We start from the raw sequence: 23,307 nt of genomic DNA, 5'->3' as shown, positions 1-23,307 counted from the left end.
TTCTTCTTCTTCTTCTTCTTCTTCTTCTTCTTCTTCTTCTTCTTCTTCTTCTTCTTCTTCTTCTTCTTCTTCTTCTTCCTCTTCTTCTTCTTCCAGATAGCAGCAATGCTTTGAGTCAAGCCAGGCACTTAGTCAGACACATGACTGCCCAGATGATAAACAGCAGTTATAAAGATTTTAGTTGTTTACTTATTTTCAGTCACAGAAAATTTTAATATCCTCTGAACATTTCTCTTTGGGTATTGGGAGACACGGAATCGAGGCAAAAGCAGAGCAATTAATATTCATTTAGTTCACTATTATTCTATGCCAAGAAGCAGCTCACCTTTTAGAAAAAGAAAATTAATTCCATTCTCCCAACATCCATACTCCATAAACACTGTGGGACCCAGATCGTCACAAAGCTGTGTGGGAAATAACAATCCTGGGGACTTCCGTGTCCCCTTTTCTTCCCCATACACTGAGTAAACTTCCTTTCAAAATCGAGGGACTTTCTAATGTGAAATTACCCCTCTCTAAATCAGAGAGCAATTTTTAAATTAACACCAATTAAAAGGCACACTAATATTTTAAACGTCTTGTTTTTGATGTAGAGGGTAAGGTAATTCACATCCTGAGGGCTATCTATAATTAGGAACAGAAAGTTAGGGTGTGTGTTGGGGGTGGGGGGGTGTAAAACTATCAGTTTTGTTGTTAAGGACACAAGGTTTGCATATCGTTAAAAATTCCTTCCTGTACTCTGCTGCCACCCGTTTTTACCTCTGCTGCTTTATCGCTGCTTCACTCTCCTCTCCGAATCACTGCGGGTCCATCCACTGCAGAGCTACCAGTGGCTTCTCCAGTTCATTTCAGGTTTTGCCCGTAAAGTATCTAGAGCCGCTGCTAAGTCAGCTGTTGCTCTACCCACCTGTAAACCGAAGACCCACAGACCCGTCTCCAATCAGCACTCCAGGGGCACTTAACTATCTTCCGAGGTGGAATGAGTCACTAGCAAATGGAGACTTTCCTTTAAAAATAAAGTATCTTACCGGATGTTTTAAAAGCTTGTGTTACTCAATCCTGATCTTGTCTCCTTTTGAAATTTGCCAGGTGTGGTATGACCCAGAAGGCTACCATTCCCTCCCAGCTTACCTCAACAGCCTCAACAACTTCCTCCTGCGAGTTAACATGTCCGAGCACGAGGCTGCCCGACACGGTAGGGTCCCTGTGCAGAGCTCTCTAATTCTATTCTCTTTTCCACAGCCTTCCGTGCAAACACGCTCCCTGGATCTGCTTCCCCTCTTGACGGTGCTCTACGGCATCTAAATTAGGGATCTTCAGAAAGGGTTTGGAAATAGTAACTCCTTCCGGATGGAACATTCCAGATGATACCCGTAACTTCAGATTAGTTTAGTTTCCTCACTTATCAAATCAGGAGAGTAACACCCACTTTGTTCTCACTGCTAGCAGTGATGTCTTGTGGAAAATATTTCAGAGCTGTTTATTTGTCTGCAGAAAAAAAGCTGACCAGTAAACTAATATTCATAAGTATTCACAGATCTATATATGCAGACAAAGAGATTATGAAAAGTATTCAGATCTCACCCGGTAGCCTGGCTGGCCTGAAACTAATAGAGATTCACTTGTCTCTGCCTCCTCAGTGCTGGGCTTAAAGTCGTGCACCACCACACTCAGTTATGCAGACAAAACTTTTAAAGCACAAAGTTCTACACTGCATCCAAAGTGGTACCATATACTGAGTATATATGACACATATGTTATGAAAAAAAAAAAGTACTTCCAGCTTGGGTTAACGTTACTGTTTGCTCCCATGCTTTCTCTGAGATGGTAAGGTGGGATTTGAACTCGGGACTCCCTGAGTCCTGCCTGTCCTTTCACTAATGCTCCAAGCTGTTTATCCAGACTCAGGCAGATCTACTCCAGTTCTATTTCCCCACAGCCCTCCACATCATTTTTAAATAGGACTGGGATTTAAAGGAAGTTGATTTATTTATTTTTTCTAACTCAATTACTGTTCATCAGACCATTTCATCTCCTTGAGCCTTGCTCAAATTATTTTTCCATATGACCCTAAAAAAATAAGAAGAGAGAATAAAATGAAATAATACATTTTCTGGCCAGGGCCCAGACTCATAACCAGCCGATTAGGAAGGATCGATGACACAAACTGTCTTTTATAAAAGCTGACCCTCCCCCTTTCCCTTCCATCACCCCACCCCCATGCATTCTGGTGTCTGCTTCTGTGCTGATAATTGTGGAAGTAAACTATAGTGTCAGACACTCCCTCAAGCAGCAGTCTTCAGAAATCTTCCTTTCCTTCCTTATCCAACTATTTTGGCTTTTTTTTCCCCCTAGCGGGAGGAGCTTTCAAGAAAATAACAAGATGGGTAGCCCTTAGGTATAGGACATTAATAAAGGACAAAGTCAAAAGTGGTCAATGAAATGAAATGGTGATGAAAGCCAGGTGAGTGTAACCTGGATTGAAATGCTGTTGGAAACCCTTCCGTGCGGTGTTTTATTCAGAGCAAAACCACGCATTGTTGTGGCAGACAATAAAAGCAGAGAAGCTGTAGAAATAGCCAGGGAGATGTAGCAAAGATACAGAGAACAGACGGATGATACCTCCTCTAAAGGGCTGGCTTCTGGGAACCTGTGTCCTGGTTTCCTCTATAATTAGTCTTCATTACTGAGACTAATGAAACTGGAACCACTCGAGACTCCCGCAGGCTTGTCGTAGGTGCTTACCATTGTGCTTTAAGTTGCAGAGGATAAAAGAATCTGGCAGCATAAAACTTAGGCTGACACTGAGATGAAATTTACTTTTCAATTTAAAAAAAAAAAAAAGCTTAAAGTTATATATAGATTATGGAAAGCATGTCTTCTGTTCCTTGTTAATTTGTCTATTCAAACTTACAAGAAACAGCAACCTTCTGCCCTCTCTGGGAGACATTTTATTCCTTTCAAAGAAGAAATCAAATCTATGTCACTCAAAATAGGTGAGTGGGGTCTCCCATGGCAAGAGAACCTCATCTGCCTGTAAAATTCAACCTATTTGCCCTCACCACCTCTTCCTCAGGATCCTTCACATGTCTGAAGGCATCTTTGAAAGATTCCAGGTGAAGTGGGATTTTTCTTTAGCTGTAAAATTCATTTTCTCTGAAGCTTAATAAGCTAATAAAATATTTTAATTAGCTTTCATTGGAAATGTCAATATCTGTTACATTCATGTGGTTCCCTCTAGTGGTTAACTTCATGTGGAAAAATCTGTGTTCTACGTGAAGAATGTTGGTTTGCATGTTTCCTCTGACAAATGTCACGCTCCTATGTGCCCCTCCCACCCTCAGCAGCAACGGCCGCAGCAAGCATCTCATTTTAGCTTGATATAGATCTATAGAGACCACAGAAAAACGCCTACTTTTAATGTAGGTTCCATGGAAGGACGATACTACTAGAAAATTTATTTGATTTGCTTTAATAAGTGCCTATTGATCGGTCATGCACTAAAGACATGGTGCTGGATGCTGTGGAGGCTGTGGGGAGGCTTAGGATACAGGAGTTCAGTCCTGTTTAATTCCAGGACTCAGAAGAGAGGCAAAGGCAGGCACATCTGTGCAGGTTTAAGGCCAGTCTGATCTACATGGTGAGTTCCAGGCCAGCCTGGTCTACATGGTGAGTGCCGGGCAACCAGAGTAGCACAGTGAGAGCTTATTTTAAATAAATAAATAAATAAATAAATAAATAAATAAATAAATAAATAAAAACCAGAGACGATTAATCTTCACAGAAAATAAGAGAAGTAAACTCCCCTATAATGTGATTAAAGACAGAGGTCAGAATGGGTTTGTTGTTGTTGTTTTCTTTGTTTTTTGTTTTTGTCTTTAACTGTTTATTTTTTCAACATGCCATTTCTCTTAGGATTACTACTGCTGTGATGAAGTACCATGACCAAAGCAACTCAGAGAAGAAAGGGTGTATATGACTTACACTTTCATATTACTGTTCATCAGTGAAAGAAGTCAGGGAAGGAATACAAACAGGGCAGGAACCTTTAGGCCAGAGCTGATGCACAGGCCATAGAGGGGTGCTTGCCTTTCTAAGAGAACCCAGGACCACCAGCCCAGGGTTGGCTCCACCTACAATGAATTGGGTCCTCCCACATCAGTCATTGACTAAGAAACTGCCTTCCAAGCTTGCCTACAGCCCCATCCTATGGAGGCATTCTCTTAATGGAGATTCCCTAATGGAGATCCCCTCCTTTCAGATGACTTTAACTTGTGTCAAGGTGACATAAACCTATCCAGCACACTATTATTGAGGAATTCAACTTAATGTATCATACTCATCTTATTAAATGCTACAAATTTAAGTTGCCTAGAGAATATGTCCAAACACTGCACCCAAGTGTCCCAACATATGTCCTAACATAGCCCGTGCAAGCAATAAGTAGAAAAGTCCTTGCTAGGTTTATAACTGTTTAGGTGCAGAGGAGACCTTCAGTCTCCTGTCCTCCAATTCTTTCCCTCATTTATCTAGACAGTATTCATGCTGCCTTCACATTACAGTTTTTGGGAAACTTGCCTGTCCACTTTTGACTCTGGCCAAGTAAGATCCTTTCAGAAAGGAGAGGAAAGAGCCTTGCTTCCAATTCAGAAAGTAGAACCAACTCTGAGAAGTCAATACTTTGTGGTCGAGGTGGAATTAAGTGACTACTAATTAAGTGTGAGTGCAGTGGGAAGCTCTTGGGTTTCCTGAATTTTGATGAATATGCAACACTGAGATTCCCAGTCCCTACTCTGGTAGGACTTTCAAACAATAAGCATCTTGAAAATAGTAAAAGAGAAAGGACCATGTTCTCACATGACCATGCTTCCTGACCATTGTCATTCACTCAGGAAGGAGGATTAGAATGGTGTTTGATCGTTAGAGAGGCTTATATGATTGATGCCCAGCTGAGTTGTTTATTTAAGTGTATTATATTTCTGAAGTACAGCTGAAATGCAAATAGGAATGACCAGACAGAAGAAACTTAGAAGCAATCATTTGAATGTACTCCAGAGTATGACATACACTATATAAGAAGTAGATGCTCTTAGATCTTTCCAGAATGTTCTACATACAAGTAGACATTGTTTATTTTCATATTAAGAGAAGACCAGTACTCACAAGAATTTGATGGGATTAAGGATGGGGAAAGCATTATCCTTTAAATGGGAATCTTTGAAGTACAATTCTTTGATTCATCTTGTAAGAAACAAAGCATCATGTATTATTCATGTAAAACGTGATGCTCCTGATTAACTAAATACCATCTCACAGCAGAACTCTCCCTTCTTTCTAGGGATCATCATGTATAGCCACCCTTATCCAGGGGTACAAGACCAGGAACAAGCCACGTAAGTACATCTCTTTCCTTGACATTACTACCTTCCCTTTGGCATAACTGCACTCCTGTAGGATGTGCAATAATTGGAAATTACAGTGGTATTTGAATGGATGTCAATCTAGAAGGGCTGGTAATGTAAGTCACTGACTGGGACAAAAGGAAGTTTCTAGAAGGGTGTGAAGAGGGCTGCCAAGTCGAGCTTGTCGACTGCAGATTCACTGAGTCTGCTGCTTTTATGAGTTAAGTGCACAAGTACTTCATCATTTTGACTTCCCTGCATAGCATTTAAGTACTGTTTCTTTGCTCAAGATCTATATATCCCTTGCATGCACTCTGTAACCCTTGGAGACCGAGGCTTTTCTATCACGCATCCCTCGCCAATTCAGATGCACTAGTGCTACATTTATTCCAGGGTCACAGAAGAGTCATGTCGAAGATAGTATCTGGCTGCCTTGCAGGACGCCTTATCTGTGTCACAGCCAGCTCTTGTACTGCTTTGTTGATGGTTTTAGTCATGAATCTTCCTGAAAGCAGAGGAGTTCCAAAAACTTATGTGTACTTTCCTCTCCCTGTTGCTCATGATAGAATCAGCAGTTTAATCGATATTTTAGTGGCGCTGTCCATCCTGATGGGCTACTCTGTCACCACTGCCAGCTTTGTCACCTACATTGTCAGGGAGCATCAGACCAAAGCCAAGCAGTTGCAGCACATTTCCGGCATCGGTGTGACATGCTACTGGGTGACAAATTTCATCTATGACATGGTGAGTAACTTTTGTCATTGCAAGACAGTATCAATTTGAGTAGAAGTCTATCAGCTTTGTATTCAAAAGCTGTTTGGTCTAATTATTCAAATTATTACTACAAGGACAGAAAATTAAGAAAAGCCAATTGAATCAAGCTTATATCATCTGTTGGTTGGAAAGTAAAGAAACCTATTTTCTCTTATCACTGAAATATCAGATTCTTAGAGTGTACATCAACATACAGATTCCTGGGCCTCTCTCCAGGTCTATTAGATTTGTGTCTTAGGAAATGGAGTGTAGAAAGTATGCATTTCAAACAAGATCCCCAGGTGACTTTTAAACACATTGAAGACTGAGAACCACTACTGTAGCAAAATAGAAGCTTAACAACATTACCCCATAGTGCCAGATAATCAAGCTTATAAAAATTTAATCAACTAATAGTGAAAAATTCAAAGTCGTAGCTCCTGCTGAATAGCACACTAGAGAAGATGGGCAGGGACAAGGAGGGATGTGCATCACTGATGATGCTCTCTGTTATGTAAAGTGGTCCCCAAGTTCAGATGATCCTTCTTGCCTCCAAATGTAACCAGCATTGGCCAAGAGCCCAGATGAGTACACATTTGCCGGCGACTGCAGCGACTGTCTGAGTTGTTGTCAAGATCATTGGCTTGAAGAGTTGGAGAGTAATTAACCACAGATCCATTTTGCTAATGCAGCCAGTGAGGTCTGAAATGTGCCCATTGTAGAAGCCAAGTCTAAAAGAATGCTAAGGACCGCTCTGTACTTCACAGGAACTTAAATGTTAAGGAAGCTTCAACGTGTTCTTCTGTGAAGGTCTTCTCAGTACTGAGTTCCTGTTAGCAGGACTACTGGTGCTTGGGTGCCACTCACAGATTCCCTTGACCACCACCCTCAAAGTGAACCACTTCCACCTTCACTGCATGCATTTTGCTGCAAACTCTTAAGCTTCTAATATTTTTGCTTGTGACCAACATACTGAGGTTTTTGTTCAGATAACTGTGATTTCAAGAATGTGAGAGAACTGTTGCCCTGATGTTTTGCACGGAATGCCTAACACTGATAACCAAGTCTCAGAAAGCAGCCATGTGAGAGAGTAGCTGCATCCAAAATTAAATCAATACTTTGAGGACTGACTCTAATACCAAGAAACCTGGCTTTCTTATCTTTCTCCCAGAACCCCTGTCACTGAATGATCCCAAGTCTTAAGCCTTGAGGCAGAAACACCAGGGATTTCTTGTGTATCTATATAGATTAAAAATTGCCTTGACCTCAGCGTGGAGAAGACAAATTCTAAAGTGAGATCAATGTAAAATGAGCCAAATGTTACAAGCAACGGGAAGATAAATAAAAATTCATCCCCTCAGAATTTTTCTAGGTCGACTTATTGCAGAGTTAAATAAGGTGGGTTATTGATTTTAAAAGAATGTTCACCATATACTAAACATTGTTTTGTCTATATCCATAGGTCTTCTATTTGGTTCCTGTAGCATTTTCAATTGGTGTCATCGCAATTTTCAAGCTCCCTGCCTTCTACAGTGGAAACAATCTAGGCGCTGTATCCCTCCTACTCTTGCTGTTTGGGTAAGGTGCTGATTAAGCAATGAAGAAAGAATGAACAAAATTAAGCACTCCTAGACAAAATAGGACCTTAGTCTCTTCAGTTAATTTCCAATTGTCTTGGGGTCATTTAACATGAGTGATGACTAATGTATTTCTTGCTAGTCTACAGCCTGTAAGTACCATACTTCTGAAAATTAATGTTGTTATCACGAACAGGCACTTACTGGGTATCATGCATTGTACCAATTTATACAAATAATCTAAAGTGTACAAAATATTTTAGAATGACCAGAAAAATATGAGTATGGGTGGGTATGTGTATTTACAAAATACATGACTATGTATGGCTTTAGAAGGTACATGTAAATTTGTGTCTATTTTTATTTGTCTCTTCAAGATGGGCAAGGGCATAAATACTGTTGTTTCTATGTTAGAATAATACAGGTTGCATGATGTAATTGACATTCAGTGTAAAACTTGATTCTATTACAAAGGCATGGGTAAAATTAATTGTTTAAAAACTGGGAACACCAGAGGGTCTTTCTGTTTCTAGATCTATTTAAAACTGAAGTTGCTCATCTTTGCCTAACCTAGGCCACCCATCTTTTAACCAGACCTTGTTAGCTACCTACAACAATGTCATTATCTCAGTTTTAAATGATCAGATGTATTCAGTTTGAACTCCTATTTCTGAGCAGCAGAAGTCTTGCCTGGACAGAATAACACCATGCCCTGGAGGGGACGGATCTGTTGTTGTCAGGACAGAGAAACTATATGGGTTCCCTAAAACAAAGGCTTCTTGCTGTCATTTTAGAAACATCCTTTGAGGGTCTTCTGTCAAAATGAGGAATGAAACATAGACCTAGCTTCAGGGCTTGGCCACTCGCCTCTCATGTTTACTGTTCCCTGGGAAACCCATCCGAGCTTGATTTTATTGTTTTGTAGACTAGACTAACTAAGGCGTAATTTTAATTTTTAGTATTATTGTCCTACAGCTACGCAACATTTTCTTGGATGTACCTGCTGGCTGGCCTCTTCCATGAAACAGGAATGGCCTTCATCACTTATGTGTGTGTCAACCTGTTCTTTGGCATCAACTCCATTGTTTCCCTGTCAGTGGTATACTTCCTTTCCAAGGAAAAGCCTAATGACCCGGTAAGGTGTCTTATTCGTTACATAAACCTCAGTGAACAAACCAGAAGCTGTAACGTGGCCCACGTGGAAAGATTTCTTTTACTCTGTATTTAAATAGGAAAAACTATCATTTGATTTTATTCAATTTAGGTTTGGAGCTTTTTTAAAAAAAAAATTAAGCTCCATATAGATTAATGTTTATTATTGTATTTACTGAATGCTAATAATACTGATTTTTGCTGGGTCTTGAGTAAAGTGATAGATACAAAATCAGATAGATTGTATGGCACCTACTGGTCAACTAAACATTCTACTCACTAATAAATCCCTAAGGTGTAGTGGTGGCAAGACTGGATTGTGTATGTGGCTGTGGGTTAGGATTCATTTGAACACTCATAGAGAAAAAAAAATCCCTTTCAATCATGTATTGGAATCTAGTTCATTGTAAGCATCACTCGCCATTCGGAGCTAACAACTATGATTAGTGAAAGAGGAGCTTGAACAGTCCCAGGCAATCGAGTGCAGAAGAATAGAGGGGAAAGGAAGTGAGGTGAGGGACAGACAAGGCCACTTCAGGAGAAGGAAAAGCATAAAGCAGAAGTCATTGGCCTACGTGTGAATAATGTGAAAATGAGCCATTTCTGCCTCTTTGATATCTGTTGTCTCTCCTTCCATCTCATTTCCCAAGCTCTTTCTGTCCCTGGTTGAGATTCCCTAAGGTCAAAGGCTTTCCTGAGCCCTCTCTCAGGAACCCACTGGTGCTGCTTTGGATCCCAACATTCTAGCCAGGTTTACTTCTCCCTCTGAATCAGAGCCAGGTCTAGAAGGGACTTTTGTCTCCAGAATTGGACCTGATACCTTGGGCTACTTTGAGAAAAGCATTCTTTTTACTTGCATTTTGATGATAAATTCAAATCATGATACTGTCATTTAGGTAGCAGATACATTATGAGATTGCAATATATAGCAGAAGATGGCCTAGTCAGTCATTGTTGGGAAGAGATGCCCCTTGGTCTTGCAAACTTTATATGCCCCAAACAGGGGAATGCCAGGGCCAAGAAGTGGGAGTGGGTGGGCAGGGGAGCAAGGTTGGGGGAGGGTATAGGGGACATTCAGGATAGTATTTGAAATGTAAATGAAGAAAATATCTAATAAAATAAGTTAAAAAAAAAAAAGAGAGATTGCAACATATATGTGAACTAATTGCCAAGCTGCATAGGCATCGCCATCTGTCTTCACCCAGTTTTAAATGCTTTGTCAATTAGTTGGAATCCTAAAACTGCATTTGGTTCTTTCTCTTGTTTCAGACTCTAGAACTTATTTCTGAAACCCTCAAGCGGATTTTCCTGATCTTCCCCCAATTCTGTTTTGGCTATGGTTTGATTGAACTTTCTCAGCAACAGGCAGTCTTGGATTTCTTAAAAGCCTACGGTGTGGAATATCCAAGCGAGACCTTTGAAATGGATAAGCTGGGAGCAATGTTTGTGGCCTTAGTTTCTCAGGGAACCATGTTTTTCTTGTTGCGACTCCTCATCAATGAGTGGCTGATAAAGAAACTCAGGTAAGCCAGATGAGAACAGCATTTCTCCTCTACGATGTTCGAGTCTGAAGACTCAGGATGAGCGATAATCTTGGCATTCCCTCTAGTGACACTGCAAAGTCTACCTCAGAGCCTTTTAAAACATGCTAGCATACTTTATTATTCATTTAAGTCTAGGAAATAGTTGTCCAGCCTTTCTATGTGTTCCTGGTGACAACACCACATACCTCATGCATAGTGTGTTGTTGTAAAAGGCAAAATTAAGTAAGCACAGTTGTCACCCTAAAAGAGAGCCAGTGAGTTGAGGAAGATGATACATGCAGAAGTGAGAAAGAAATTCTAGTGTGTAGTATGGACAGCGAGTCCAGGAGAAGGTGACTGGGATGAAGCAATGAGAGCAGCAGAAACGAGAAGGGGGACACAGCCAAGTATATTTAGCCCTAACTAGTGCTGCCTTCCTAGGAAGTATTGCTAATGATAACAGTGTAAACTTCTGTACACGTGTATAGCGTTACATCACCACACTAGCCATTTCTAATAGCAGAAGGGTGGGAACAAGCAGCATTCCTTTATTTAGGGATTGCTTAATGTATACATCTATATTCGTAAGTTTAACACTATTTAGCCATCAGAAGGAACGATCCAGGAGTGAGGAATGTGACTGAGCAGAGAACACTGGCTGTGTAAGCATGAGAACCTGAACTCAGATGCTCACAGCCAGCATGCAAAGCCCAGGCAAAGGCCTGTAACCACATCTAATCTAACCAAACCTGCCAGCCCTAGGTGCAATGGTAGACTCTCTCTCGAAGGAATAAGACAGAAAGTGATGGAGCAGACACCCAACATGCTTTTCTGCATGAGTGTCTTCATGGTCAAGTATTCTTGCACATGTATTTGAATACGTACTCAAATATAAAGCATGCGCACACAGAGAGAGAATGATCCAATATCTATGTAATATTTGTTCTAACAGCTATTAAATAAAAGTGAACGGTTAAGAAATGAGTATTATATATTACCATGAGAGTTAAGAAGAAATGTACCCTCTTATAATAGATTATCTTTATTGTCAGTGTTGATTAAAGACTGCTTACTTTTGACATTCTATTTTCTGGTACCATTTTAACTTTAATATGAGCCTGCATTACCTACTGTAAATACAAATGTCAATTAATTAATAATGAAAGGAAGCACGAAGAAAGAGGAAAATGTTATAGACTAGTTAATTAAAAAATTATACTATTTGATTGGAAGATAGAATAAATGTAATGAATAGCAGTTTACAGTGTGGTTGGAAGGTTATGGGACTCTTGAATGCTTAGTAAAGAGATCTGGCTTAGACCTTATTTAACAAACCAATGGCAGTCTATTAAAGGTTAACAAGCAGAGAACAGTGCAACCACATGATACCTCAGCAGGTATCATTTTGGTAGAACCAGTAGAAGAGACTGGGATGCAAGAGTCAGAGACACAGGGGCAGTGTGAGGTTACTGAGAAATGCTGGTGAAGCTTATAGTAGATAGAGAGTCAGGAAACTGGTCCATTTCTAAGGCATTCCCAGTGTTTGGAGACTGACCGTGTGAGTCAGCTTTTAGACTAGAATAGATACAAAGAAAACACCGTGTTTTGGAATCCTGGGGCTGTTTTTAAAAGAAGCAGATATTTTCAGGGTAGACCTGAAATGACCGATTTGCAGAACTTTAAAAGGTTTAGTTTTCTTTTGATTTGATGTTTGTTGGCCAAGACTGAGGTGAGGCTGGAACTTAGAGATTTTGCAAAGCTGACAATCCTAATCTAGATCTTAAAAGAGACATTGGTTGTAAATAGAATGCAGAATAAATGGCATTCATATTATAAACTATTTTAAAAGAGAGACCTGCTAATTGTTAGCAGTATGATCAGGGGCTCTATCTCCCTCCCCTTGAAAAAATAAGGAGAGAAAAGAGAATGTAATTATGCCTCATTTTAGATTTATCACAATACACAAGAAGAGGAAGAAGGGATGGAATAAAGAAAAGGAGCAAGAGGAGAAGGGGGAATAGGAAGGGGGAGGTAGATGGGAGGAGAAGGAGAAGACAGTTGTTAGAGTAATAAGGGATGGATGATCTTGGCCTCGTAAGTGCTGAATTCCACTAATGATTCTGAATTCCCTGTTAGAAGCTAGCTTTCATGCACACATCTCATTTAGAAAGTTGGATTCTAAGATTGAACAATGGATCTGTAGACATTTCATCCATGGAAAGTAAACACTATTTGCCAGCATTGTAGAGATTAAGGGAAGAACACGACTACCGCTGCCTACAGCATTTAAACAGGACAACACAACGAGTGTAAGAACAGCCTCACAGTAGGAAGGCAGTATGCTTCCAGAGAAGAGAGAGCATTCAAGTGTCCAGACTGAGTCATGTCATTTCAGAATCTGGTTTTCAGGCTCTTCTTCAGGAAATTTACATCTTCGCCTATCATGGAGACGGTAGATGAAGATGAAGATGTGCGGGCTGAGAGATTAAGAGTTGAGAGTGGTGCAGCTGAGTTTGACCTGGTCCAGCTCCATCGTCTCACAAAGACCTACCAGCTTATCCACAAGAAGATTATAGCTGTCAACAACATCAGTCTGGGGATACCTGCTGGAGAGGTAGGGAGCATGGTTTTATTTTGTCATCTAGAAATAGAAAACCCAAGCCCTGAATATTTTCATAGTCTAGGTGTGTGTGTGTTGTATGCTTGCCGTATGAATCTTTGCTGTTTCTAGAGAGGGTTTATCCTCAGCACACAGCAGATCCTGAGCCCATTCCCACTGTCACTGTCTCTGGGGTGTACTGTCAGCAGGAAGATTGTTCCGGATGCTTTGTGGCACCTCTCATTCCTAGACCTATTCAATGACTGCCAGAAAGACAGCCATTTTCAGAGGGAGGGTCCTAGCATGCATTGACTTCTATTCTTATGGTTTGCACAGATAAAAGATTCAGGGAGCGTTGAAAGAAGAAACGGAATCTGGCTGCTGCTGTTTCCCTTTAGCTTTCTGTGTAGAGCTAGACGGTGTGCAACAAATTCACTCAATGACATAAATTATTGCATCAGTGGCTTTTTCAGTAAAGTTTTGACTTTGTGTAAATTATGTGTAATCTATAACTGTAATTACTTCTTAGAGTTAGCACATCCTACCTGAGGGGTACTTTATCATGTCACATAAAGGGCCACTATAGCATATGTAAAGCAGACCCTCTCTACATACAGATGTTCGGATGCTTAAAGGGAAAAGAGCCCAAAACACCCATTTGTTCTAGAAGAGAAAGTTGTACCAAATGCCAGAAGAGCAGTACACAATCCAGAAGTAATTATAGTGATTTATTCTTCCAGGGAGGGTGTCTCACCCAGGGAGGAGGAAGAAGTTACAATAGCAACGTGTTTCTGTAGCTTACATTTTTTTTTCTCTCTCTCTCTTTCCCCATCCCAGTGTTTTGGCCTCCTTGGTGTGAACGGAGCAGGGAAAACCACTATATTTAAGATGCTGACTGGAGACATAATTCCTTCCAGTGGAAACATTCTGATCAGAAACAAGAGCGGGTACAAACTAGTTCTTCTACTTATTGAGCACAACATAATTTAAATGAACTTTTATCTAATTTCGTGATTCTGTTATAAATCTTCCTGGCCTAAGGAGGGGATCATTGAAGTGACTGGAGTTTTTTATTTTTTGTTTTTTTTTAAACCTCAACTATGTTTCTGATAGATTATTTTTCTCCTTTTATCAAAATTGCTGTCTATTTTAACCAAAACAATGCCACTAACCCAATACTTGGAGACCTGTTTTTAGAAACTCCTATGTTCCGATTTTCTCCATTTAGATCCCTGGGACATGTGGATTCTCACAGCTCTTTGGTTGGCTACTGCCCCCAGGAAGATGCTTTGGATGACCTAGTAACTGTGGAAGAACACTTGTATTTCTATGCCAGAGTGCACGGGATTCCAGAGAAGGACATCAAAGAAGTAAGAATATACTTAGAGGACTGCTTAATTTAAAGAGTACTGCTGTCTCCATTCCTCCTCTCCTGAGAGCCCTGGCAAAGCCATCATGCCAAATGGGAAATCATAAAAGGTCCCTCTAACGAGTGGGCCACCTTGGCTTGATGGTATAGTCTATATCTGCATATGTCTGCAAGCTTGGCTTTAGAAGCTCCTTGGCCTGAGTTTATTCAGTTCCCTTAATAAGTTCATATTCACACTGTGATTTGCTCCAAGTTGAACCTTGATTGGTGATGTGTGGTCTTTTTTTTTTTTTTTTTTTTAACTCTTCAAATAAACATTGGTTCACGTGATTCTCTACATAACACCCAAGGGAAATAGATGGGCTTCCATTTCTTCTTTTTTAAATTTTCTTTGCATCGTCATCATCATCATCATCATCATCATTATTATTATTATTATTGCAGGTGATTGAACCCAGGGCTCCACACATACTAAGCATATATCCTACCACTAAGTTACAATACCAGTCTTGATTTTTACTTTTATTCTTCAACTCTCTATACTAATGCAACAATTTATTTTGGTAATGGAATGACTAACCTGTTAGGGCACATTTCTTTGTTCTTCAAACTCTGGAGACCTGATGGGAACATTCCACTAGGATTTTGTCCCTTGTAAGGGATCCTTAACTACAGAAATAAACACAAGAACTCGTAGTTCCTAATGCATGATGGTTTTGATAGCAGGTCATTCTGAAAGTCTTTCTGACAACTCATGGCTCAGTAAGATGGAAAGATGATCTGGGATGGCAATCAATGGAAAACCTGCCTTTAAATTCTGCTATAGTTCTCGTCAGCTTTTCAGCTTTGTAGGAGAATCCTGTGGTAACAGCATAAGGTACGATCTGTAATTGTAAACACATACAAACATTTTAGGGGGGAGTCTCATTTGAAAACGTACCCACAAAAAATTACTTTCCTCTCTTTAAATAAAGTGTTCATTTTTAAGCAGTCTTTTAAAGGTGAAAATAAAATCTATGTGGAATTTAAATATTTTCATCTCTTCTAGACCTATGCTCTTCATGAGGAACATTTCCATTCACTGGCGTGTTTTGTTCCATTTGGTGCTTTAAGGGTTTGAACAAGGGTCGGGATGCCTAATTCCTCTTCTCCTTCTCCACAGACTGTTCATAAACTCCTTAGGAGACTTCACTTGATGGCCTACAAGGACAGATCTACCTCCATGTGCAGTTACGGCACAAAAAGGAAGCTGTCCACTGCCCTGGCCTTGATAGGGAAACCGTCCATCCTCCTGCTGGTAAGAGAGGCATTATGAACAAAGCTGCTAGTATGTAATTAGACCAGCACATCAGGCATGTTTATCGTTCTCATCAGCAGCACCGTCAACATCGAGTGAGGTCCCACTGTGTGCCAGTTACTGTCAGAGCACGTATACTGCCACCACATTCGGAGAATTTGTATTAGCAAATAATTTATTATCATGACAGTGTCCTCGGGAAGCGCTTTGTGTCTGAAGCAATGGCTCGGGAGGCTTCAGAGAAAACACTCAGCATGTGAATATGAAATAGCTGCAACCAGCTCAGGGGCTTCAAATAAGTCATAGAGCAGGCTCAAATTTAATTCCCACTTATTGATGAAATCATATTTCTGTTAGGTACTGATCAAGTGAACTAGCAGTTTCCAATTTTTGCTGAGGAAGAAAGGCACATTTTAGAACAAAGTGTTGTACTAAAATTATATTCCTTTGTAGCTTAAGAAAATATGAGTTATGTAGCTTGTGGTGTGATGGAAAATACACCGTGTCGTTTTATATGAACTTGGGAGAGGATCAAGAAATGCACTCCATGTTTATATTTGGTTTAGAGCTGCAGCTTTTAATTGCTCACCTACAAATACAAGTGACACATACTAGTGATGGAGTATTCTACTCCCCTGGCCCAACAAAGCACCAGGGCCTTTATTTCAGAGAAATACACATGTCCTTATTTTGGAAGATTGCCTTCATTTCATGGATCTCTAAATTTTAAAAGAACTTTAACAGCATGCAGGAAAATTCAGTTATAAATCACCGCATTATTCCAGGGATTAAGTCACATGGTGGAGCCAATCATTTAAACCACCTAGACCGACCATCCTCCTAGAATGACTGGAAGCTTAGAATGCAGTGCATCGCTGCCTGTCAATGTTTATAATGGAACCCTATTGTGTAAGCATTCTTTAAATGGAACAGAACAATCCTGGGGCACCCCTGTGAGATAAAAGTTGTAAAGCTGTTTGCATGTAAAAGCACCGTGTAAATGTTGTGCTGTGATGAGCCAGGGAAATGCAGGCCACAGAAGGAAGACACTGCCCTGCTTCTCTATGTATTTACTGCATATTCCATTTCCTGCGAAAGTAGAATCGATGACAATACCTCCTTTATCATTTCCCCAAAGGAATGCTTGCTGCTCTATTTAAATTAGCATACTACTAGGCAAAGTGATCGCCCTCTTCCCATTGCACATACATTTTAATTTTTTTATCTAATGCTAATCTATAATTTGTTTTTATTTAACACCTGTTGGGATCCACTATCGCTTCTTTACATTACCTATTGTTGGATTTTTAAAAATACCTCTGTCTGAGTCTTTCAAAGCCTCATTCACTTTGAAGAGCATTGCAGATTTTCTTTTTCCCAACTTGGAGTCTTCTACAAATCTTATTTTTATTTTCCCAGAGAGTCTTAAATTTCAATTAATAACAAAACACTAAAAAATACCATGTGGAACATATTCACTGAAATGTCAGGTTGTGTTTCCTTCTGCTCCACGTGGCACATTATCACTCACAGCCAGGATCCAGCTTTCCTGGGAAAGATGGCAATCTTGTTGACAGAGCTTCAACTCTATAAGTGGGAATGTAGAATCAAATGTAAAAACTCTGCTCTCTCAGTAATTGAAGTAGATTTTTTTTTCTCAAGGAAACATAAGAGACGGATGTGAAGTAACATTGTGTCAGCTTCTCCGAAACACTTCTTTAAACAGACTGACAATTTAAAATACTTAATTTTGAGCTTTTGACAGAAGCAGAAAAAGCCTATTATGTATAAAACACGTTACTCATGGGACCTCAAAAAGTGATTTCTGTTCCCAGAGAGTTGAAATGCAGTGATTCTTATAAAGAACCTCATCAAAACTTAATTATTTTGATAAAATTTTCTGGTAATTCTTTATTAAGGATGAGCCAAGCTCTGGAATGGATCCCAAGTCAAAACGACACCTCTGGAGGATCATTTCAGAAGAGGTGCAGAACAAGTGCTCTGTCATCCTCACATCTCACAGGTAAACTGAGTCAGGCCCCGAGGAATCCTGGGTAACACATCATTGTCTGGAGTAGGTTGTTTTTAATTTTTATTATCAGTGTGTACATGCGTGTGTGTGTGTGTGTGTGTGCGTGCATGCGTGTGTGTGTGTGTGTGTGTGTGTGTGTGTGTCTGTGTGTGTCTGCGTGAGTATGTGTATTGTGTAGGTCTGTGTATGTATATGTATGTGCTCCCTGTGAGTATGTGTGTATATGTGTATAACTCTCTTTCTGTGAGTGTATTTATGTTTGCATGTAGAGGTCAAAGGTCAGTTTGAGGAAGTCAGTTTTCTCCTTCTACCATGTGTGTCCCAGAGACCAGACTCAGGTGGCCGAGTGCCTTTACCCACTGAGCCCTCTCACCAGCCTGTTTAGAGTATTGCTTGTTGGTAGTAGGTCAAGGATGGAAGTTTCAGAGTGAGCATACCAGGGGACAGCAGGGCAGAGAGTCTCAGCAGACATTTTTACCATGAGGTTCTCAAGACCTTCTTATTCTTAGCTACTGCTGTTCACTATCGCCTTTCAGAAAGTTTCAGAATCCTTAGTGTTTCCCCCACTTAATGCTCCCTCCTACTAGTGATGCTCAATGACTCTTGGCTCCATGTCTCCACACTGTGCTTTCCGTCTCCATGTATTTCTTCATGTGTGCTTCCTTCTTGAAGTAGTCTCTACAAATCGTCAGCAGGTTCTCATTTCACCTGTCCCCCTAGAACTCACTCACATGGCTCTCCTCTCCACAAAATGCACCCCCTAGTCTCCTAAGTATGAGAGACTCGGAAGCATTTTATTTGTGCCTCTCTTAGGACATTAGCCTTTCCTTATGATTTGCATTGAGCTTACATTTCGTTATAATGATCACATAGCAGAAACTAATTAAATCTCTTTATTATCAAGAGACTTGTTTGTACCCAGCGCTGAGTCTGTTACCCTGGAGCTCAACTTTTTCTTCCCACAAACTTCTGCATGGAGTGAACAGTGTGAGAACCAGGACTCTCTCTAGGTACTATCGTCCATAAAATGAGAGAGCATTTACAAGTTATAACTGATTATAAACCCCCAAACAAAGTCACCTGGGACATGAGATAGAATAAAAGGTGTTCTGCATCATTTTTGAAACACTTCATAGGAAACATAGGTCTTGAGTCAAAGCTTGAATGAACTTGAAAGGACAATTGGGTTCAACAGTGGAGGTGTGCTAGACAGAAGAGGTGACCTCGAGTGTGGAAGGACAGTCATATACACCCATCTGAATATGTTTCATTAGTATTTTAAGATTATTTTTTGTTCTTTCTCAAGAGAGATTTCTTGTTTGGGTTATGAGCCTAGCCTTTAACAGCTAAACAATCTCAAAAGAGCCCTCAAGGGAGATTGCCCCGGTGCTATAATGAACTAATTAAACATATGCTTATGAACTGCAACCCAGTTTTATGTGCCCTGGATGTTGATAGGAATGTGTTTCTTTTTTTCAGCATGGAAGAATGTGAAGCTCTTTGTACCCGGCTGGCCATTATGGTGAATGGAAGGTTCCAGTGCATTGGGTCTCTACAACACATAAAAAGCAGGTAACCAACAAATATGCTGTTCATACGCTGTGTAAGGGAATTGCTCCAACAGTTCCTGAACCCCAGCAGCCACTGTGCAATGAAAAGAAAAAGTGAGATGAAGAGAGATACTCTTCCTTGGAAATAATCATTGACACACTTTAATTTTTTTTTATTAAGGGCTTATTGTATTTTTTAGCTAACATCCCTAAGTATTAGAAGGTTTGAAGCTCATAATAGTCATAATAATAAATAATTTGCAACCAAAATACTCCCAGGAAGCAGCCTCAAGAATGTACCAGTAAGAAATTCGACTTGACAAGTGCATGAAGGCATAGATTTTTTTAATCTACCACGTTCTCTTGCCATTTGCACAAGCGTTCTGTAAGCTATTTAACATTTTCACCACATTGAAAACCTTTTAATCAAGTATGCATTGGGGAAAGATGCATAAATATCATATTAGCATCACATTAGAATTAAATTATTAGCTTATACTCCCAAGTGTATGTGCGTTTATACATATCTATGTGAATCTCCAAGCTACAGAATGGTACTTTATACCTACCCATACAGCAACTTAATTGTCTTATCAGAATTGTCATCTGAGATAAAGACAAAACTATGACCTTGAGTTGCTTGTAGGGCATCATATCCTGTTTATGAGCTCTGTTCATAGTGAGGTTAACACTGGGACATTAACACCATACTTAGTGTTGGAATCCCAGTGTCTCTAATCTTCATGGTTGACATCAAATCTCCAGTGAGCTGCCTCTCAAGACTTTGCTCTAATTTAGTAAGAACTTAACTCCAGAAATTAACATCTATTATTGCCAATTGTTGATTGTCCAAGAAATCCAAATTTGTATGTTTTCAAACATTCTGACACAGTATAGTGGTAGAAATGAACAAATCAACAACAACAACAAAAAGCATGGCATTGAACTATTTCCAGTTTGCAGCACATTCTGAACTTTTATGGCCAAATGGCAGTCTTTATATAAGAAAAGGAGTCATGATGGTTGGCTTGGGGCCTATTTCATCATCTAGAATTCCAGGGGAGCTATTTTGGCAAAATGTAACTCATACTGTATTTTGCACTTTCAGGTTTGGACGTGGATTTACTGTCAAGGTTCACTTGAAAAATAATAAAGTGAGCATGGAAACCCTCACGAAGTTTATGCAGCTACACTTTCCAAAAACATACTTAAAAGTAAGTGGTGGCTCCGCCTTTGACCTTGCCTGTCTTTTCCCTGTGATAACAAAGCAGGTGTTTGCTCTTTCCTAGTGGGCCACATCTTTGTGATTCAACCTAATCCATAAGTTCAGGATTTGAACTTTATACAAAGAGGTAATATCCCCAGATTATTTTATATATCTTTGTATTTTCAATTGGTTATTTCACATTTGTTATCTTAGTTGCTTCCTTGCAGAGTCTTTCTGATCATACTGGGTTTGTTTTCAAATTGTATACACTTCCAGTCTAATAATAGCAACATGTATACATTAGGGAACCTAGGAATGACAGGCCTTATGTGACCAACAACATTTCTTAGAGAAGAAAAATTAGTGAGCTGCAGCTGAGAGACTTTTTTTAAAATCTGTTTTGTTCCTTTCCTTTGAAAAATAAACTCACAAAGACTTTACTGGTTATCCAGTAAAGTCAACCAGATGGACACACAAGGATACACATTTAAATAAATTTCATATAGCACCTACTTAATGGACTTGGCAGAAAAAAAATCAGTCTAACATCGTTGATAGACAGGTAATTTATACAAATTGAGGATGACAACTAATTGTGAAGAGCAAATCGGAGTAAAATAATAAAACGAAGTTTGAAAGTTGTTGGTTGAGTCTGGCCATGCAGAGGAGCTATCTAAGGAGACCTTTAAAGGCTCTGAACTCTGTTTCTCTTATTTGTAAGCATGAATAAACATCAACTTTACAAAACTGGTGTGGAAAATGCCTGATATCTTCCCAAGCAAGTGGGCATGAAATTAATGTGAAGTGGAATTAGAGAGTAAAAGAATACATTTAAAAAACAATTATTATATCTTCAGAACTATTTTTGGCCTCAGTCTCCCCAAGCCTTAGATGATTTCTCTAGAAATATTAGTTTTCTAGATTCTTGTCAAAGCCCATGTTTTACCATCAGAATTAAAAATTAAAGGACATCTTTCCTCTATAAACCATGTTGGTCTCACTCATTCAGTCAGCTGCTGGGTTGAAATGTTTATTTACTAAGAGAAGCTTATGTTTTTGTCCCAACCCCTGTGTGTGTCTCCTGGGCACATACCTAAAGCTGCCTGAAGGAAATGAGCTGATGATAAAGGCAATCCCAAAGAGAGTATTCCTTACCCTTCTGCAATAGTGTCTAGATCTATAGATGGAAATATCTGAAATGATCACTTGAGAATTAAATATGCAAGAAGGCCAGATTACAGTGACAGGCACAAAGGAGGGTACAAGTTTATGGGAGCGGCCAGGCTCCAGACAAGGGGGGGGAGAAAGAGGAAGTCTCGAATTAAAGGCTCAAAAGGATGATGTCCAGACACCACAGGAGTAGATTCTGAGGAGAGACATCTGATCTAACTAGTACTCAGAACAGATTCCCTAGCTGCTTTTGACAGAATAAACCAGCATATCTAGTTTCTGGACTTCTAAGGAGGCTGTTGCACTCATTCATATGTGGAGAGAGAAACAGCAAGGCAGGGGTTTGAGTCATGCAAATAGAGGGAAAATGTCAAGTTTGAGAGATGCCTTACAGAAAAACAAGCAAGCCAATCCTAAAAGCCAGATGGGAAATGACAGCCACTCAGTACAGCAGGAGTTGGACATACTCCAAGGCAGTAGCAATAGATTGTGGAGTAGATGATCCTAGTGTTAAAACTTTGAAAATGGAAAAGCCTTTTAAGGTGAATCAAGAAAAGTAGGCAACATTAATTGGTGTGTGTGTGGAGGGGAAGGTTTCTTCTAGACAAGACTGAAATCTAGCATGTTTAGCTCATATCAACTGAATAGCCAAGTTCTGGGATTTCAGGCCTATCTACTGTAACAGCAAATCTACTACAAGTCTTCAACAAGCTGAGCATAGACTTGTGTGTGGGATGCGTCCTACAGGGTTATTTTTCCCTCTCTGGATGAGAATGTAACTCATGAGCCCAGGATGCTTTGAAATTTTTCATTAACTTTTTAATTTATTTTCTCTCTGATGTTCATAAAAGTTTTCATCTCATCTCTACAAGCTGTTAGTTTCAGAAATATGACCTCTATTTACCTCATGGCTTCCTCCCCATCCCTACCCCCCCCCCCAGTGGAACAACTTCCAACATTTTCCCCAGCTCTCCATGAAAATGAAATCTGATTAGGCCAATGTGACCTTGCCATCGTAAAACACGTCATCCCCTTTGGTTCCCTCAGGATCAGCACCTGAGCATGCTGGAGTACCACGTGCCAGTCACAGCAGGAGGGGTAGCGAACATCTTTGACCTTCTGGAAACGAACAAGACTGCTTTAAATATCACAAATTTCCTCGTGAGCCAGACCACTTTGGAGGAGGTAAGATGTGTGCCATGATCCACATCAGGGTACCACAGTTAGTTATTATGCATTCTGCTTATTTCTTTTTAATGGCATTTAATTTACTTTTAATTAAATCAGTACCTGGTCTTGCACCTGAAAACCTTAGCGAAGAGTCTAATTTATTTCTAACTGCATTTGAGACATTAAAAATAAAAATAAGATATGGACGACATTAACTATTTTTAGTGGAGAAATGAAGGGATTTCTTTCCATTGGGATTTCTTTCCATTGTATATGACATCTTCCATAAATGTTTACAGGTATTTTTTTTTTCTCTCAGGAGAAGCAGGAAGCCACTCTTGTCACCTACAAAATAATTAGCTATTAATGCTTCCTCTAATTTCTTCTTGGTTTACATTGATCAGTTTTGAACTAGGGTGTATAGGTGAGTGACAGAAAATGAACAGACCTTAGGTTTATTAAATTCACACCCAACACAGCAATTGAAGAATTCCTTACTCTTAATT

General features: G+C 39.8%; 1 protein-coding gene across 2 annotated transcripts in view; it reads left to right on the top strand.

The window, feature by feature from the left end:
* Nucleotides 1-23,307, top strand: part of Abca12 (ATP binding cassette subfamily A member 12) — a 172,620-nt gene that overhangs the window by 148,132 nt on the left and 1,181 nt on the right. For both annotated transcript variants that reach the window (XM_021198109.1, XM_021198110.2), the window contains exons 39-52: nucleotides 1,090-1,195; nucleotides 5,339-5,393; nucleotides 5,969-6,146; nucleotides 7,618-7,733; nucleotides 8,708-8,867; nucleotides 10,154-10,407; nucleotides 12,817-13,021; nucleotides 13,844-13,953; nucleotides 14,235-14,376; nucleotides 15,538-15,672; nucleotides 17,592-17,695; nucleotides 19,184-19,276; nucleotides 20,363-20,468; nucleotides 22,679-22,816. In XM_021198109.1, coding sequence (XP_021053768.1) covers nucleotides 1,090-1,195; nucleotides 5,339-5,393; nucleotides 5,969-6,146; nucleotides 7,618-7,733; nucleotides 8,708-8,867; nucleotides 10,154-10,407; nucleotides 12,817-13,021; nucleotides 13,844-13,953; nucleotides 14,235-14,376; nucleotides 15,538-15,672; nucleotides 17,592-17,695; nucleotides 19,184-19,276; nucleotides 20,363-20,468; nucleotides 22,679-22,816 — 1,902 coding nt within the window. The remainder of the gene's footprint in view (nucleotides 1-1,089; nucleotides 1,196-5,338; nucleotides 5,394-5,968; nucleotides 6,147-7,617; nucleotides 7,734-8,707; nucleotides 8,868-10,153; nucleotides 10,408-12,816; nucleotides 13,022-13,843; nucleotides 13,954-14,234; nucleotides 14,377-15,537; nucleotides 15,673-17,591; nucleotides 17,696-19,183; nucleotides 19,277-20,362; nucleotides 20,469-22,678; nucleotides 22,817-23,307) is intronic.

The sequence above is a fragment of the Mus pahari genome, chromosome 5, assembly GCF_900095145.1.
Source record: "Mus pahari chromosome 5, PAHARI_EIJ_v1.1, whole genome shotgun sequence".
NCBI classification, from domain to species: Eukaryota; Metazoa; Chordata; class Mammalia; order Rodentia; family Muridae; genus Mus; species Mus pahari.
Note: the sequence above shows the minus strand (reverse complement) of the source record. Positions and strands in the feature narration are given on the sequence as shown.